Source organism: Lissotriton vulgaris, chromosome 2_2 (assembly GCF_964263255.1).
Source record: "Lissotriton vulgaris chromosome 2_2, aLisVul1.2, whole genome shotgun sequence".
NCBI lineage: Eukaryota > Metazoa > Chordata > Amphibia > Caudata > Salamandridae > Lissotriton > Lissotriton vulgaris.
Window position 1 is genome coordinate 21,355,090 of NC_141688.1, and position 17,185 is coordinate 21,372,274.

Genomic DNA, 17,185 nt, shown 5'->3' on the forward strand with positions numbered 1-17,185 from the left:
CCCCCCAATTTACCTTAACAGGCATCTTGATTTACCGTCCACCTGGATCAGTGAGCGGTTGGGCTACTGCACTTCCAGAACTCATTGCCCCTTTATTAGCACAATCCACTAATTTTACCATTATTGGAGATTTAAATATTCATTTTAATTCTGCCTCGTGTGCTATTGCTCAACGTCTCTTACAAGATCTTGAAGCTCTTGACCTGCATCTCTACAATTCCGACCCTACCCATAAGGCCGGTAACCTTTTAGACCCTATTATTTCCAATCTGTCGACCATTTCCTATCAATCCTCTACCCCTGTTCTTTGGTCAGACCATTTTTTAATTAAGTTCTCTGTTAAAATATGCATAGCTGACATTCCTAGGCCAGACCTTACCCACAAAACTAGTAGAAACTGGAAACGTCTAGACCTTGACAGATTTAACTCTTCTCTGGCCAACTCTATTCCGTCGGGCTCTAATATTACGATTAAAGAGCTACCCAGAATTACATCATGGTTAACTACAGCCCTGGATTCTTGCTTGCCTACTCAAAAAAATAAAACTCAAATTCACCACCCCCCGGCGCCCTGGTTCAATGACTCTTTACGCCTGGAAAAATCCCATTGTAAGAAACTTGAACGTATCTGGCGTGCAAAGTATGATCCTGAGCACAAAGTTAATTATAGAGCCGCTCTTAAAACCTACCATGCGGCATGTGACACTGCTAGAGCCAATTTTGCCAATAACACCATACTCACGGCTCAAAACAGGCCTAAGGCCCTGTTTAAAATTGTTAAAGAGCTTTCTGGTGCTTCCTCAGTTCCGAATGACCCATGCTTAGACACTGCACAGTGCAATGCTCTAGCTAATTTTTTCCGGGAAAAGATAGACAAAATTTATGCCATTTTTAATTCCACTTCTGCTACTCCTACCCATGACGTGCCCCTGGTTACTCCTCCCTGTTCTTCGCCTTCTACTCCCCCATTGCTGTCCTGGGATCCTATCTCCCCGGTGCTTTTTAAAAAATACCTTCAGGACATCAAATCTGGTTCTCCCCTTGATCCCCTCCCCCCTCAAGTTCTGGGTTCCCTGGACCCGGCTCCTCTCCACATTATTTTGGATGTCCTCAACGCCTCATTGGTAGAAGCGACTGTTCCGAATGAATGGAAGCACGCAATGGTGGTACCACTATTAAAGAAGGCCAATGCTGACCCGAGCAATCCTTCCAACTTCCGCCCTATTTCTTTACTGTCCTGTTTCTCCAAGATTTTGGAGAAACATGTCAATTCTTTACTTAGTTCTTTTGTTGAGTCCTCCAATTTTCTCCATGGATCCCAGTCCGGTTTCAGGGCTGGTTTCTCCACGGAAACCACTCTCCTTGGCGTATCAGAAACCATCAGGCGCCAAGTGGATAATGGTGAGACGGTGGCACTCATCTTACTTGATTTGAGTGCCGCCTTTGACACCGTCTCCCATTCCATCTTATTATCCACCTTGGAGACAGTTGGTGTTGGGGGCACCGCCCTGGCCTGGATTGCTAACTTTTTGTCTGATCGCACGTTTCAGGTTTTTTCTTCTACCTCTGTATCTTCCACCCTTCCTTCTCCTCACGGTGTTCCCCAGGGCTCTATTCTCAGTCCCCTTTTCTTTAACCTGTACGTAAGGCCTCTTGCGTTCCTGGCAGAACAGGCTGGTCTTACAATTTACTCTTACGCTGATGACACGCAGGTCATCTATTCACTTTCCACTAACAAAAACCTCCCTTCCTCCTCTTTACAAACTGGATTAAAGCATATATCGGACTGGATGTTGAAGCACAAACTAAAGCTCAACGGGGACAAAACAGAGCTGCTTCTGTTTGGACCCGACTCCTCTCTCTGGGGCCCTCACCATTGGCCTCCGGAGATGGGTCCTCTACCTATTCCATCAGTGTCTGCGCGCAACCTCGGTGTGATCTTCGATAACCAACTCACTTTCAAACATCATGTTGTGAAAGTCGCGGCCACCTGTACTACTATCATCAGGTGGCTGAGGAAGATCACCTGGATGCTGCCTACAGACACTTTGAGGACCGTGGTCCAGGCCCTTGTCATCTCTCGCCTGGACTACGGGAACATCCTGCTCTTAGGTGCTGCCAAAGAGGTAACCAGAAAATATCAAGTGGTTCAAAATATGGCAGTTCGTCTGATCTGCCAACTTCCCGCAAGATCATCGGTCACTCAGCACAGGCGTAACCTGCATTGGTTGCGCATTGAAAGCAGAGTGCACTTTAAAGCACTCTGCTTCATGCATAAAATCATGACTGATAGAGCCCCATGCTATCTTGCTGCTTTGGTCCAACGATATGTTCCCCCCCGTACACTCAGGTCCTCGTCACAAAACAAATTTAAAATTCCACGCATTAACAGAGCCAAAATGGGTGGCCGCTCGTTTGCCCTGCTGGCCCCATCCTTATGGAATTCTCTTCCTCAACCCTTGCGCACAGAATCGTGCTTTCTGAAATTCCGTAAAGGAATAAAAACATGGCTTTTTAACAACTAATGTCCCTCCTTTTTCTGTCACCGCTCAGTTTGCTTTAGCGCCGGGAAACCTCCGGGTAGCTGTGCGCTTAATAAATGTAATAATAAATAAAATAAATAAATGTGGCAGGCACTGCGCAGTGCCTGCCGCTTTATGTATGCAAATGCATACATGCATTTTTAGCATTCAGCACCGCCCGCCACAATGTTAAAAATGCATGATGCATGATGCGCCCGCCACTGTGGCGGGCGCATCCTAATATGCAGTGCGGGACCGCCGCTCAGCTCGCGGACGGTCCCGTTTTCCGCGAGGGTGGCGGGCGGGCAAAGTTTGCCCGCCATCCTAATGAGCCTCAGAGTTCCCATATCCAACCATGCATCAAAAAAAGATTAACCACAAAATGATTTTAAGTGGAATACTAAAATGTGTCCATTCTTGCAGTAGTAAGCCTCTTCGTGTGCTTCAAGTCTTTTCTGCACCGTAAAGGTGAAATTGTTTTGCGCGAAAACAGAGAACATCAATCGGGCAAGGTGCGGCTCCATCATTTGAGTGGGGAAGCATTGCCCCACTGGTTAAAATGCACCTCCATGCCACCGAATTAAGAAAGAAAATGGTAATAAAGTTGGCTTGTTACCATTTTATTTTTCATTATAACCCCGTCCTGACACTCTCGTCAGTACGGGGGCGGGGCCACTGCTGCGTGACAGCAGCAGGGAGGAGTGTGGGCTGCATCAGCATTTTTCAGAGTGTACATGTCTTTTTGGCTGGCCGTCTTTGATACCTCTACCAGCTAAGACAGCTGGGTTAGAGTAAGTGCAGGGCTCCGGTGTCCTTGGGAGGGGCGAGTGAGGCCACTCCCTCCAATCAGGTGCTGCTCTGACGGCATGAGAGTAGGGGCAGACTTGGTTAAGGTACTTCTTGAGGGCTCATGCTGCAGGACGAAGACGTGCAGCGAGTAAGGGATTTGGGTCGGACATGTCTCAGGTTAGTGTTTTTTTTTTTTTTTTTTTTTTACCCACCACCCATTTCCTTGCCCCTCCACTCTCCTAATGGAGCTCCATGCATGTGCCTGTAATATATTATTTCATCTACTGGAACCCCCTCCATATGACGATGCTTTGAATGCTAGACAAAATCATGCATTGGTAAAGCGAGTAGGCTGGGGTTGGCAAGCTAGTGCTGCTTTTACATTTTTTTCCATTTAAAGCCCATGCTGCGAAAATAAAAATAAAAGAAACCTATGGCTGCCTAAACATGACTGTTGTAGGCTTACAAAGAAAATGTCAAATTGACAGTCGCATATAATTTTATGTTTTTTAAATTTTCCCATGTTTTTATTCCAGTGTGAAAGTCTACTGGTTCCATGGTTCATAATTTAGTCCTAATAAAGCACATCACCTCCCTAAGACTCACATGTCTAATGTTTGTTTCCTTTAGTGTGGCCATCTTGCGCCTTCTGTTTAGAGCCACAATATATCCACAATATATCCATGTGGGTGCTATACACTGAATGATCTCTGGGCATTGCCTTACAGGAGCCGCAAGAAACTCGAGAAATCAATGGAGCAGGCCAAGGATGACATTATGCGGTTGACCAACAAACTCTTGCAGGCGCAGGAAGGTATGTGGGACAGGGAACTTCAGAGATTGGGGAACACGTAAGGGCTCATTTATCACTGTATCTACAATGATTGTGGCCTGGAGGAGCTGGAATGTAATGGATCCATGAAGACATGTACTCGGAGAATCCTTCCTCATTAATTTGTTTTTGGGGATAAAAATATTTTGTTTGATATTCCAACCAAACAATGTGCAAGCCTGGAAAGGTTAATCTAGAAATGCCATGCTGCAACATTTTCCAGTTTGGATTTGAGCTAATTGGTCATTAGAATGGTAAGGTCAATCCCAGGCTCTATGTTCACTTTTAGGACCTGAGAGGCAGTGTGAGAACAGGGCCCTTACTAGAGAGATGAGCCCCCCACACCTCGAGTCTTCATTACAGGCACAGGCCCTGCAAGTGTGTTTGGGATTAGGTTGGTAAATCCGGCTGCCCCAAATGAACAGCACATACAAACGCGTGAGAGGGCTTACGAGGGACAGGGGCCTCAGTCCCTCTGCTCTCATCCCTCATTTATGTCTGGCTGGGGATACCCTAACATATTATAATTCTGTTAGAAATATATGTAAACAGAGGAATTGAAAATGTGGCTTTAATGACAGCGATGGAGCCATAACTTGAGTACATTATGTGTTCTGGTTGATGATTCATTTTTAAATTCTAGAGATCCCAATTATCCAGGAACCAGGTATCCTGGTACTGATGGTAATGGACTTAAGGCATTTCAGTGTTTAAGGCAGTGAGAAGAGAAATATTTTCAGTAGCTTGTGAAAATAATGAAGGAAAGTTGTCGAGTGGAGTAAAAAAGTCGACTATTCCATCACTTTAGCTCGTCTGAACTGAGGGAGCTTTACATGGAGAGGTTTTGCAGAATAGCAGCAAAACACCTACTGAGGAGCAGCCTTGTGACTTGCCCAATGACACATGCACAAAGATTTAAATAGGCGTTTGCATGTACACAAAGATTTTAAAAGATTGAGTTTCCAAATTGGTAGACATTGCAAGTGCCTTGAAATAATTATAAATGTGTACACGCTTTTTCGATTTCATTCTAAGGTTGGCTGCAGAGGCTTAGACAATCTGGAGATGATGCAAGATATTCCAGAATCGCTCCAAAAAAGAGTTTTAGGAGTCCGTCTCAGATAAAAAAAAATTGAAGGCCTGGACCACCAGGTTCTGGTAACTGGAAAGAAGGAAATTAATACTTTTCTCAGAACATTTAAGAGGAGAAAGTAGGTGGATATCAACATTAATATGTTCCTTGAAGGTTGGATGGGAATCGGAAATGATAAGTTGTGGGCACATGATAGAAGATGAAGGGCAGAGCCCAGCTCTTTAGGCTGCCAATCTGGACCCCAAACAGGTGAGACCCAAACAGAAGAAAGGTACAGCATCCATCCAAAGGGCAATGGCACGCATGCAGTCTCTGAAATGAGTTTGGGAAAAAAAATTGTCTACATAAAGATTCAGATTGAGTTTCGTATCGTCAGCGTAGGAAAAAATCTGAGATCGAAGAATTGCATCAGAGAAACAAATGAGTCTGTATAATGTTTTTAAAGAGTGTGACTCAAGGCATGGCCCTGGGGAACCCCACAAGTGATGTTTTTAAAATCTGATTGCAATGGAGAAAGTTGCACTGTTTGGAACAGATCTTTGAAAAATGAGTCAAGTCACTTGAGGGCAAAGCCACCCACCCCAGTCCCTCAAAATCTATTTAGGAGGATGGGTGGGAGAATGCTGCTGAAAGGTGCAACAACATAAAGGCAGCTTCCCCTTTCACATACATAGTTCATTAGAAATTACAAATCGAACTGTTTCCTTTACAAAGGATGGGTGAAAACTGATTGTTCCAGATCCAGGCAACAGTTAAGCTCCAGGGAAGTGGAGAGTTGTGATTTAACTAAACTTTCAAGGACCTTAGCAAGAGAAAGGAGCCCCATAATTGGCGAGTACAGGATCTTTTTCATCAGTGGTATAACTAGAGAATTCTTCTAAACCTCAGTCACTATTGCTAAAAAAGATTACAAAGCTTATAGAACTGGACTAATAACTGGAGCAAACTTTTTCATAATTTTCAACAGGGAGGTAGCTGGGGGCAGGGATGGAGGGAAGGGGGAGATGAAAGTAGAGGTAGAACTTTCTTTCTAGTCGGCATGCAAATCAGCATGCCTGCCTCACCTCCCTCGCTACTGCTTAGTGGAGATATGTTAATATATTAAAAGGATGTAAACATTGTTTGCATACTGTTAATTCAAACTAGATTGACTTTCAATAATAAAAAGTTCAATTTCACAGATCAAGAATGGTCTTATTCTGGCCCCTGGCCCGGATGGCTTCACTGTTGAATTTTTCCTCCATTTTTCGAAGATTCTCATTCCAAAATTGCACTCCCTTATTGACTCTTTCCTTACCTCAGGTGCCTCTTCAGGTTCCTTCTCTGACGCACACATATGTCTGATACCCAAAGAGGGAAAAGATCCTCAATACTGTACAAACTATAGACCAATTTCTTTGGTTAACATTGATTATAAAATCTTTGCAAAGTCTCTTGCGGCACGTCTTGACCTTCTTCTCCCTGATCTTTTGGGTGAGGAACAGTCAGGCTTCGTTAAGGGTTGTTTCATTACAGATAACACTAGACTATTATTTAATGTTTTAACTCAATCCCGTCACTCACAACACTCTCTCGCAGCCATCGCCCTGGACGCTGAGAAGGCGTTTGATAGGGTTGAATGGACTTATCTATTCTATACACTCCAATGGTTTGGCTTTGGTGCTACATTTATCTCCTTGATTTCCTTACTTTACTCAAATCCGCGGGCAGCGGTATGTGCCAATGGTCAAATTTCCTCCTTCTTTGACCTGAAAAGGGGTGTTCGTCAAGGGTGCCCTTTATCTCCTTTTTTATTCAATTTTGCTTTAGAACCCTTCCTTTCCAAACTTCGTCAGAATCCTAATACACAGGGCTTTCAAATCTCAGGATCTCAGGTTAAGTTGGCTGCCTATGCGGATGACATCCTTCTTTTTATTTCTAATCCCACTGATTCAATTCCTGCTTTCCTTGCTGACGTGCATGATTATTCTCAAATATCGGGTTATAAACTCAATAATGATAAATGTGAGATCCTACCACTGACAAAGTTTACATTTAAACCTGACTTTGCCGCTTCACACTTTACATGGAAATCCTCTCATATTAAATACCTCGGCCTACATATTACTTCCTCCATTCCAGATACTGTCTCCCTCTGTTTAGCCAAATGCACTCAAAAATTAGTGGATTTAACTTCTAAATGGCACCCTCTCTACTTATCCTGGTGGGGACGTCTGGACACTATTAAAATGATGCTATCTCCCATAGTCCTCTATACCATTTCTAATATTCCAGTGTCCATTCCTTTTTTAAAAAAATTAACTCTATTTTGACATCCTTTCTTTGGAACATAAAAAATCCAGAATGTCCCTTGCCCGACTGATTAGGCCTAAAGTAGAGGGCGGAGTTAACTTTCCAGATTTTCCTGCTTATCATAGGGCGTTTTTGTTACGACAAGCTTCCTTCTGGTTGCAAGATCCCACTGATAGATGCCCTCTTTGGACTAAATTCGAACGCCTTCTTCTTTCCCCCTTCTCGTTTTCCGAGTATCTCTCCTTCTCACGCAAACCCTCCTCTATCTCTACCCCCATACACAAATTCACTACTAAATTGCTCCTTTCTTCCTCCCACCCTCCTCCCTCTACGCTTGCTGACTTTCTCTCTTCCACTATCTGGCATAATACCACCCTCCTTATTCGCAACAAACCCTTCTTTTGGAAAACGTGGCACCGCAAGGGGTGCTATGGATCTCCTAACTTTTTTCTCAATCCTCTTTCATACCTTTTGCTACTCTCCGCTCCCTTTATGGTTTACCTGCCTCCTCCTCCCGCAATACCATCTGCTTAAAGATGCTACTTTAGCAGTTTACATTCGACTGTCTCGACTACCCTCCTCTCCCATTACTCCTAATTCCACCACTTTATTTCATTCTTTTTTACGCACTACTCCTAAGGCCTCTTCCATTTATGTATATCTTCACACTATTGATTCTATCAGGCCTAAATCCAAGGTAGAGGAGTGCTGGGAACAGGATTTCTCCGTTTCTTGGCCAATCTCACTATGGGATAAGCTATGGAACAAAATCCGCAAATCATCGAGATCAGCCACTTTGACGCAATCCTTGTTTTTCATTTATAACAGGCTTCTCTATACACCCTCTGCTCTTCATAAACATTTCCCAAATACCTCTCATACATGTTGGTCTTGCTCCTCCTCGCATGCAACATTATTTCACATGCTATTCTCATGTGCCTCTGTTCATGATTTCTGGTTACAAGTTTGGGCTCAAATTAATGTTATATATCATACATGCATTCCTTTTTCTGATGTTAACATTTTTCTAGGAAGCCTCTCCCCCTGTTGGGATGATGTTGAACTGAAACCCCAAATTATTGATTTATTGTTGGCCGCTGCGTTCCAGCAGATAACGGTAAACTGGAAAGATTTTTCCAAAATTTCTTTTAAGGCGCGGTGGTTCAACGTTTGCCACAACCATAGACTTGACACTGCCTTTGTTTTCCCGGCTAACATGGCTACAAAACGCATGGACTTATGGCTTCCTGTCACGCTTTATTTGGATTCTTGTGCAGCTCGCAAGTTTACTCTACTTCCCTCACAACAAGAAGTTCTTAAGCCTCCTTAATTGCTCAATACATTCCATTTTTCTTTTTTCCATTGTATTGCTTTTCAATTTCCTTAGATACTTTCATGCTTTTATGATCATTGTTTATTATTCCTTTTCTTTTTCTTTTTTTGATTCTTTATGTCCAGATTTTGCTTTTATTACTATTTGCAATTTCATGCTTGCTTTACATACCACAGTTTTTTAATGTTGTATATTTTTATTGTATCCTATGCTGACACCTTGTTGTTTCTTTTTTATTACCAAATAAAATGTCTCTTGAACTTAAAAAGAATGGTCTTATTCTAATATATGATGTCAACAAGTTGCAATCAACTTTTCTCTTGGTTTACAGACCAACTCGGTCATGGCCGTTTCATTTTTACCAGTTCTGTGAACAACTAGGCTCACTTTGTCTTCAGAAGTATAGGTTAATTGTCCTAGGAGACTTAAATGTGGGCTACAAGCCTTAATTGAATATGTATTCAATTTTAAATAACACTTGAAATGTTTACCTTTAAACTTATCTCTGTACTCCCCACTCATTTTGCTGATCATTTAATTGACCCTATGTTTTCAAATTGTGATAAACATCAGAATCAGGATTTCATTCCTATGACTTACACAGATCATGTTGCCATGCTTTTTTGCCTTCATGTGCCTTCTTCCAAAGTGCAGACATTCCTGGGAAGGATTTTCACCTCATGATATAGGAAGCAGAGCCTGACTAAAAATTAACAATCAACCTCTAGCGAATGATACCCTCAACCCTAAAAAATAGCTTGATACATTTAACAACCGTATTTTGAAGTTCTTTTTTGATACTCTTTCAAAGAAGGTATGTCCAAATCTAAGTGAAGGATAATTAATCCTTGGTTTACTGAGGAACTCACAAAGAGTAAGTTAGAATTTGAAAAACTACAATGGCCCAGAGCCTATGAAAATAAAGTAAAATAAAAATGTACCTTACAAGCCACAGAATATTATAAAACAATTAAGTTTGCTAAACTAAATAATTTTTTCTTCCACTTACATGCGCTCCTAATATGTGTAAAGCGCTCTCTAAGACAGTTAAAGGGCTTTAGGAACCTGAAGCTTGCCATATGGGGAGACTACCCTCAGCTCACTTATGCGAAGAGCTTTCCACATTTTTTATTGAAAAGATCAACACAACTTGACTAGATAACAAAGCAGAATCAGTAGGACAACTGTCATGTACAAGCTATTTCCCTTTGACCAAAGATACACATTTTGTCTGCAAAGGTTTAGCCCAGTCACCGAACCAATTAAATAGGATCGATAGAGCAATGTTGTCCTCTGCCTCAAATACCTCACGTGTATACAGTCAAGTATGAGAGATTAGTATCAGAGGAGGAGGAGGAGGAGGGCTATTAGAGAATATAAATGTCAGGCTTGTAAATGAGCTCTGTGGGCTCTGTGTACGGTGGAGGGAATAATAACCTTTTGGGATAAAATGTATCCAAATTCCCCTGGTACTCCACAACATGTCAAGAAAGGTCAGTCCAAGAGATGTTTCTAGTCTAGTAAAGTTGCAATTTGCTACCAGTGTTACGAGAACCTTATACTCCCTCTGTGAGAAAGGGTACAACTATACAACTTAAGAAATAAAACTGATTAAAATTGCACAGTCTGAGCTTTTGATGACAAATAGCCAGCAACTAAAAGAGGGCAACGAGAGAGAGAGACAGAAAGTATGAACACGTGTGGGAGAGAAGACAAGGGGTAAGGAAAGAAAGAGTGAGAAAGAGAGAAAGAAGGAATGGAGTCATTAGTGGTCGATCATGGTTGAGAGGCTAAGATTATCAGAAAGGATGGACATTCGCAAAGAGTAAAGAAGAACATCTGGAGGGGAAAGTAGGAGCCCAGACACCATGTAGTGATAGTCAAGCAAAGGAGAGAGACATATAATAGAAAGAGAGACATATAAAAGTACCTTTCAAAGGGAAAGAGAGTGGAGCAAAAATGCACATTGAGAGAAGAGATTGCTCACATACACAAAAGAGGAGAAATAAAAAGTAAAATAGTGTGGTATTGGTATCATGGCAGCAGCGCGTTAATGTGGGTAATGAAGCATCAGCAATAAGCACCTTAAGTTCAGCATGAAGCAGTGAAACAATAACTTGCAAATGCCCTCTAGTTTCTCAATTCCTTGCATGGGTAGCTGATACTGAGTTTGAAGTTCCCTTGTCCCCATTATAAAAATCAGGCTACAGGTCCCAAAAGACCAAACCACGCTTGAACCAGGGATACGACGGAGTTTGCGAATGTATATTTTATAATAAGCAGCAGAGCACCAAATATTCACATATATTCAAGTTATTATCAGATAACTGCTGCAGGATAAAAAACATGTATCTTAAAGATATGAAATTCATGATTACCCATGGAAAACAAGAAGGATTCGTCCAGCTAGCCTCCCCTCAAGCTGCTCCTGTATATATCCTTAATTTATGAGAGCAAAATTACATTTGAAAATGGCATTTTGAGGCTCCTCATGTAAGGGCTCCCTGCCAGGAATCTCAACCTCCGGCATACCTGGGACCCTGGCAGTCCTGGTCAACACCACTCCCAGGGGTCTAGGATCTGAAGCAGCATAGTTCTCAGGTCCTCAACCCAGAGGGGCACATGCGTGATCCATAGAAACTGAAACGCTGAAACTTGTGGTGCACAACTGGTCTGTGCAGTGGTGGTTCACTGTTGTGTTCGATACTTGTCCTACCTAGGTTGCCTTATGTTCCCAGTTCTATGGTAGATGTGAGTGGGGTAGGTGTTAGGGCTGTATTACCCCAAGGAAGGGAAGAGGTTGAGTGCACCATTGCATTTGTTTCCCACACCCTCAAGAACAATTGTATTCAGTGATTGAATGGGAAATGCTCCTGGACAGGTGGGCGATCAGGCATTTCAAGGTCTTATGTGTGACAATTCACATTTCTCTCACACACAGTTCAAGGCAGCGCCAGATTAGCAAGATTGAGTGTGAAACTTGTGGAACATCATTTTGACTTGAAATAACTATCTGGTGGGAAAAACAGGAAGGTGGTCTGCCTATCTCGCATTCCACAATCATGAGATGAGCGAGATTAATTTTTGCATGATCATCAAGATATTGACTGTCTGTATGGCACTGAGTAGAATTACAGGAAGACAGTTACAGAAGACCTTATTTTAAGGAACATGATGGAGTACACTGGCAGGTGTTTGTCTAGGGAAGGGAAGCTTTCAGCAGAACTCCAGTCTTACTGTAAGGTATAGCCCGAGGTGTCATTAGAGGTTAGGTTGTTGTTTACTGATGACATGTTTGTTCAATCCAGTTTCATCTGGAGCCACAGTGGTCACCTGGGAATAAATGAAAACAAAAAGAGAGTGAGAGAAACATACCAGTGGATAGTAATGGACAGAGATGTAGAAGATGGATTGGCAAATGTGTGACTTGTCGCAAAACGATAAAACTCCACCCATGAGTGAAATTGTGAGGCCAGGAAAAGAGTGGGAGAAGGTAAGTATAGAATTTCTTGGGACGTTTTATATACTTCCTGATGCTCAGTGGTTTGCTATTGTTTGATTGATAATTTATCTACGTTGATGTTGGTGAGATTTGTACATGAATCCACTTCCAATAGTGTAATTACATTTCTCACCAATATATTTGCTAGAGAGGGGTTTCCATCTGAATTAGTGTCAGACAATGGGGTGCAAGTCACATCAGGTGAGATAAGGGAATTTTTGATGGGTGTAAGTATCAAGCACAAGACATGCACTCTATATCACCTGTAAGCAAATGGACAAGTGGAGAGAGTGAACAAAATGGTAAATGAATGTGTTAAAGGGATGATTATTGAGGGTGTTGATGTAAAAGCTATGCTGTGGTCATATCGCAACACCCCATATAATGTCACTGGCATTTCACCATTCGGTGTCTTGAGGGGAAATATGTCAATATATTGAAGGATAGAATGCCTCAAGATTTGTTACGTCCCACATAGGTAAATTACTTGAGAAAGGTCTTGCCTGTTGAAGAAAGATATCACTGGGTTAAGAATACATGTGTGAGGTTTGCCCATAGTCAAAAAGAAAGGAAAAGTACGATATGATCAGGAGAACCAAACACTCTTCCTTTTTGAAGGAAGATTTGATGCATATCAGATTACCCAACACAAGGTGATGAAAAGAAGGATGAAGTTTGGTCCTCCCTGTAAGATGGAAGAAGTTAGTAATGTGTTTTGCTGTAAAGTTGTCTAATGGACATTGGTGGAACTATATATGTGTAGATTTGGGAAACACAATCCCTTATACTGTTCATAATGAAGTAGCGGGCCCTGGGAATCATGCTCCTCATCAGGGCATCGACCTAGTTTAAGTTACCCATTTAACGTGAAAAACAAAATTCTAAAGTAGCATCCAAATTCAGTGATTACAATGTAGGTTGATTGTATAGCACTACAATACTCTAAGAAGAGATTAAGAGTAAATTGTTTACACGTCTTTTATTTCCATCGTTTTGCACTTTTTTTGTTTTTTTCTCATTTCTTATGTTTACTTTATTGTTGGCAAAGGGGGAGGTGCTTTATGTGGCCATACTCGTCATGCCTGGGTATCCTTACTTTCTCTGTTCGGTAGTAGAATGTTGAGGCTCAGAGCTGTCAACCTTCTCAAGAGAGCAAGAGGGAGGGATGTATTACAGGTTGGTTAGGAGGAGCTATGTTTACCTGTGACAGCTGCCTATTGATTAGTAACTTCGTTCAATAAACTCCAGTTGGTCATGTTCCCTTCCTTCGATGCGACATTCATGCATCACATACTTGCCAAACTTACTAATTTAGACAGTAGGCTACTACATTTCAGGCAGCCCTACAGCAAACCTGATTAGATGACTGCCTACTACTTATTAGGCCCAGAAAGAACCATTACTGTGAGGAAGCTTTTGAGTATTAATCAAAAGATTTAATTATTAACAATGTGTAGTATATACAGAATAGTAATCTACACTTGAATTCACACATGTGCACGGACATGATACTATTGCCTTTGAAACTATTTTAGTATGAATTGGTACAGTGTATTTTCATGTCTTATGCTAAGTAGGCCTCAATTAGATCTCAACACCATATTTTTCAAAATGATATTATATTCATTGCTATTTATTTCTGCTGTACATAGTTAAGTAAGTTATGTTTGTTTATTTGTGAATGACCCTATTCTCACTAGCTTGGGCTCACTAATGTAATATGTTTTCAAGAATCTTCCGCTTGTAGGCAATATTATATTCATTGACAAGGGTTCACAAGGGTTCACTGTTATTTATCTATTTTATTTATTTATAGATTTATAGAGCGCACAGCTACCCAACAGGGTTTCCTGGCGCTGAGCAGAACAATATGCAAGTGACACTTTGATGAAGGAGCACAAAACAGGTTATGGTTAGTTGTAAAGGAAGGTCTTTAATTTCTTATGGTAGGCTAAAAGTGAATGACACAACTTAAGTTGCAACGGAAGAGATTTCCACAGTTTGGGGCCAAGATAGGCGAACAAGCGGCCTCTATACGAGTGGAACAGACTCTGGGAACAGAAAATAGAGAGAGGCTTGCTGATCTCAGCTGCAGAGTGGGCCCATAGGGTTTGACCCGACTATGTATATAGATGGGTGCCAAGCCATGTTTCACCCAGAACATGTAGCATATGGCCTTAAACTCAACGAGTTTGTTCACCTTGAGCCAATGGAGTTGATGGATTAATGGTGAGACTGAGGCATATCGAAGCAGCTACAAAAGAAGGCAGGCGGCTGCACTTTGAATGAGCCATAACCAATGGACAGTGTCTTCATCAGCGCCCAGGTACTAAACATTGCAATAGTCAAGTCTGGAAATCACCAACACCTGCATTACCGTTCTCTGGGTGACAGGTGGAATTACCCAGAGGATTTTTTTTAGCCACTTCACTTGAGAACCACAAAGCAGGTTGCGGTGACCACAGACACCTGGGGTCTGAGGGAGAGATTGTTGTCAATCATAAAACCGAGGTTCTTAACTTTAGGGACCGGAGGAGGTAAAGGTCCCAGAGTGTCAGGCTAATGGGTACTTCCCAAAGTTCAGAGTTGTTGCCCAGAGAGAGGACCTCCGTTTTAGAACGGTCCGCTTCAAGGCATTTCTGAACAGCCACAAATAAATATTGCTCAGTCAAAGCTGGAGCAAGAAAGAGTCCTGATGCTGAGCAGCTGAAAGAGAGAAGAGGATCTGGGTATCATCTGTGTAGGAAAAAATATTCAGCCCGACTTCTCTACATTGTCCGCCAGAGGGCGAATGTAGAGATTAAAAAGAAAAGGGCTTAAAATCAAGCCCTGCGCCACTCCTGAAGTTAGAGCTACTGGCTTTTGTTTAGTGGTATGTGAGAAGATTTAGAATGAGCGATCTTTTAAAAATGAGATCAGCCACCTCAAGGCCACACCCACAATGCCTGAGGCTTCAAGACGATCAACCAAGATGGAATGTGAGACCGTATCAAATGCTGCGCTCAGATCCAGTAAAATTAGAGCTGCCTTGCCACCACAAGTAAGCTGTTGCCTGAGATATTCAGTGACCCCAAGCAAAGCTGATTCGGTGCTGTTGCCAGATCAAAAGTCAGATAGTGACGGATTAAATAGATGGTGAGTGGCCATGTGAGAGGAAAGTTGGGAGTTGAGATGCCTTTCCAGGACTTTAGAGAAGACAGAAAGGAGGGGAATAAGATGAATACTAAACCAGCAGAGGATCAAGACAGCTCTTTTTCAGTAGTGGGAGCACCAAAGCGTGTTTCCAGTTCTGAGGAACTAGACCAGAGCTTAAAGAGGTGTTGAGAAGATTAAGAATCATACTAAGGACTGACTCATTCAGAAGTCTGAGCTTGGATGGGGGAAGAGTGTCAAGTGGGGAGCTGGAGTTGATAGTTCCCAGTGAAGATTGAAGATTGACCAACTTTAGAGGGAGCCAGACCACGATATGTTGAGTCTCGTTAGAAGAGGTAGCCTAAGGGAGTATATCAGCCCGATCAGCATGAGAAGCAGCACGAAAGGTAAAGGTACCATGATGGGAAGAGTTTAAATCATGCTGGCGGTGAATAGACTCTACTTAATTAAGGAAAAATGAAGCAAGCTTGTTGCTCTGATGTAGTGAGAGTGTAGGAGAAGGCAGAAAAGTACTAGCTGCTGAAAGTTGTTTCACAACCTTAAATAGGGTTTTTTGGCAGTGTTGGGAATTAGTAATCCTTTCCGGGAAGAAAGTAGCGCAAGCTGATCTACACAGAGCATGGTATTTTTTCAGTGCTGTCAGGTAAACTAACTTAGCCGCTGCTGCGTAGTGCTTTCTTCATTGCCTTTCTAAAACTTTGCAATGTTTTTTTATCTTGTTTGAGGGGTCTGTGAACCAGGGCGGGAGGATATACTCTGAGTTGAGGTTTGGCTGACAGGGGAAGGGTAGATTCAATAGCCTCTGAAAGCCAGTGATGCACATAAATTTGATCAGGGTTGGGACATAAGGCAAGTGATTGTGTTTAAGAGCAGCTCATTTAACACTGGCATATCAAGTTTGGACCAATTCCTGGTATTTTGACGTTTAAGTAGGTCGAGTAAAAGGGACCAGGAAAGAATTGATGATAAAAGAAACAGCAAAGTGGTCAGACCAGCTGAGTTGAATAGGAAGTTCAGCAGATAAGGTACAGAGATTGGAAAAAATGGGGTCCAAGCGGTGCCTCACTAAGTGAGTAGGTGAAGAGTTAATACGCTGGAGGTTAAGAGTCTTCAAGTCTTCTATGACCTAGAGTCCTCAAGAAGAAAGTTGAGGTCAACATGCACTCTAGAAATTTGCTACCCGGAGGATATGGCGGGACCAGTGAGTTACCAAGAGCTGCACCTCAAGAACACAATTAAAATAGTTCTGGCAGGGGATGAGGCATACTAGCTAATCGGCTCCTGTTGTACAGAATCCAGCCAAATAAGTAGCACTCATTCAACCTTCAAATCGCTAAAGTTTTGCTTTCTGTGTCACAGAAGGCAAGTCTCAAAATCACCTTTGTTGCGCGCTCCTTGCCCACTTTCTTGCATTTACACACTCAACTAACATCGTCTGAATGACAATGAAATATTGTAACATCCTATTCTGCATCAACAGCGGGCAAAAGCTAAAAGGGCAAAGGGAAATCTGGACACTGTCTCAAAGCATTAATTAATTACTGTACCCCGCTGAAGTCGTTACATCCCTTCCATGAAACCACAAGAAGTAAGCTGGCTTGGTACTATATTACTCTTTCTGCAAATACTCCAATACCCAATTTCCTAAGGCTCATTGTCATTTTAAATT

The 17,185-nt window shown here is 42.2% G+C and overlaps 1 protein-coding gene across 1 annotated transcript in view; it reads left to right on the plus strand.

The window, feature by feature from the left end:
• LOC147728953 (uncharacterized) overlaps window positions 1-17,185 on the plus strand; it is a 291,189-nt gene that overhangs the window by 63,816 nt on the left and 210,188 nt on the right. The window contains exon 8 of the mRNA XM_086959204.1: window positions 4,040-4,125. Coding sequence (XP_086815330.1) covers window positions 4,040-4,125 — 86 coding nt within the window. The remainder of the gene's footprint in view (window positions 1-4,039; window positions 4,126-17,185) is intronic.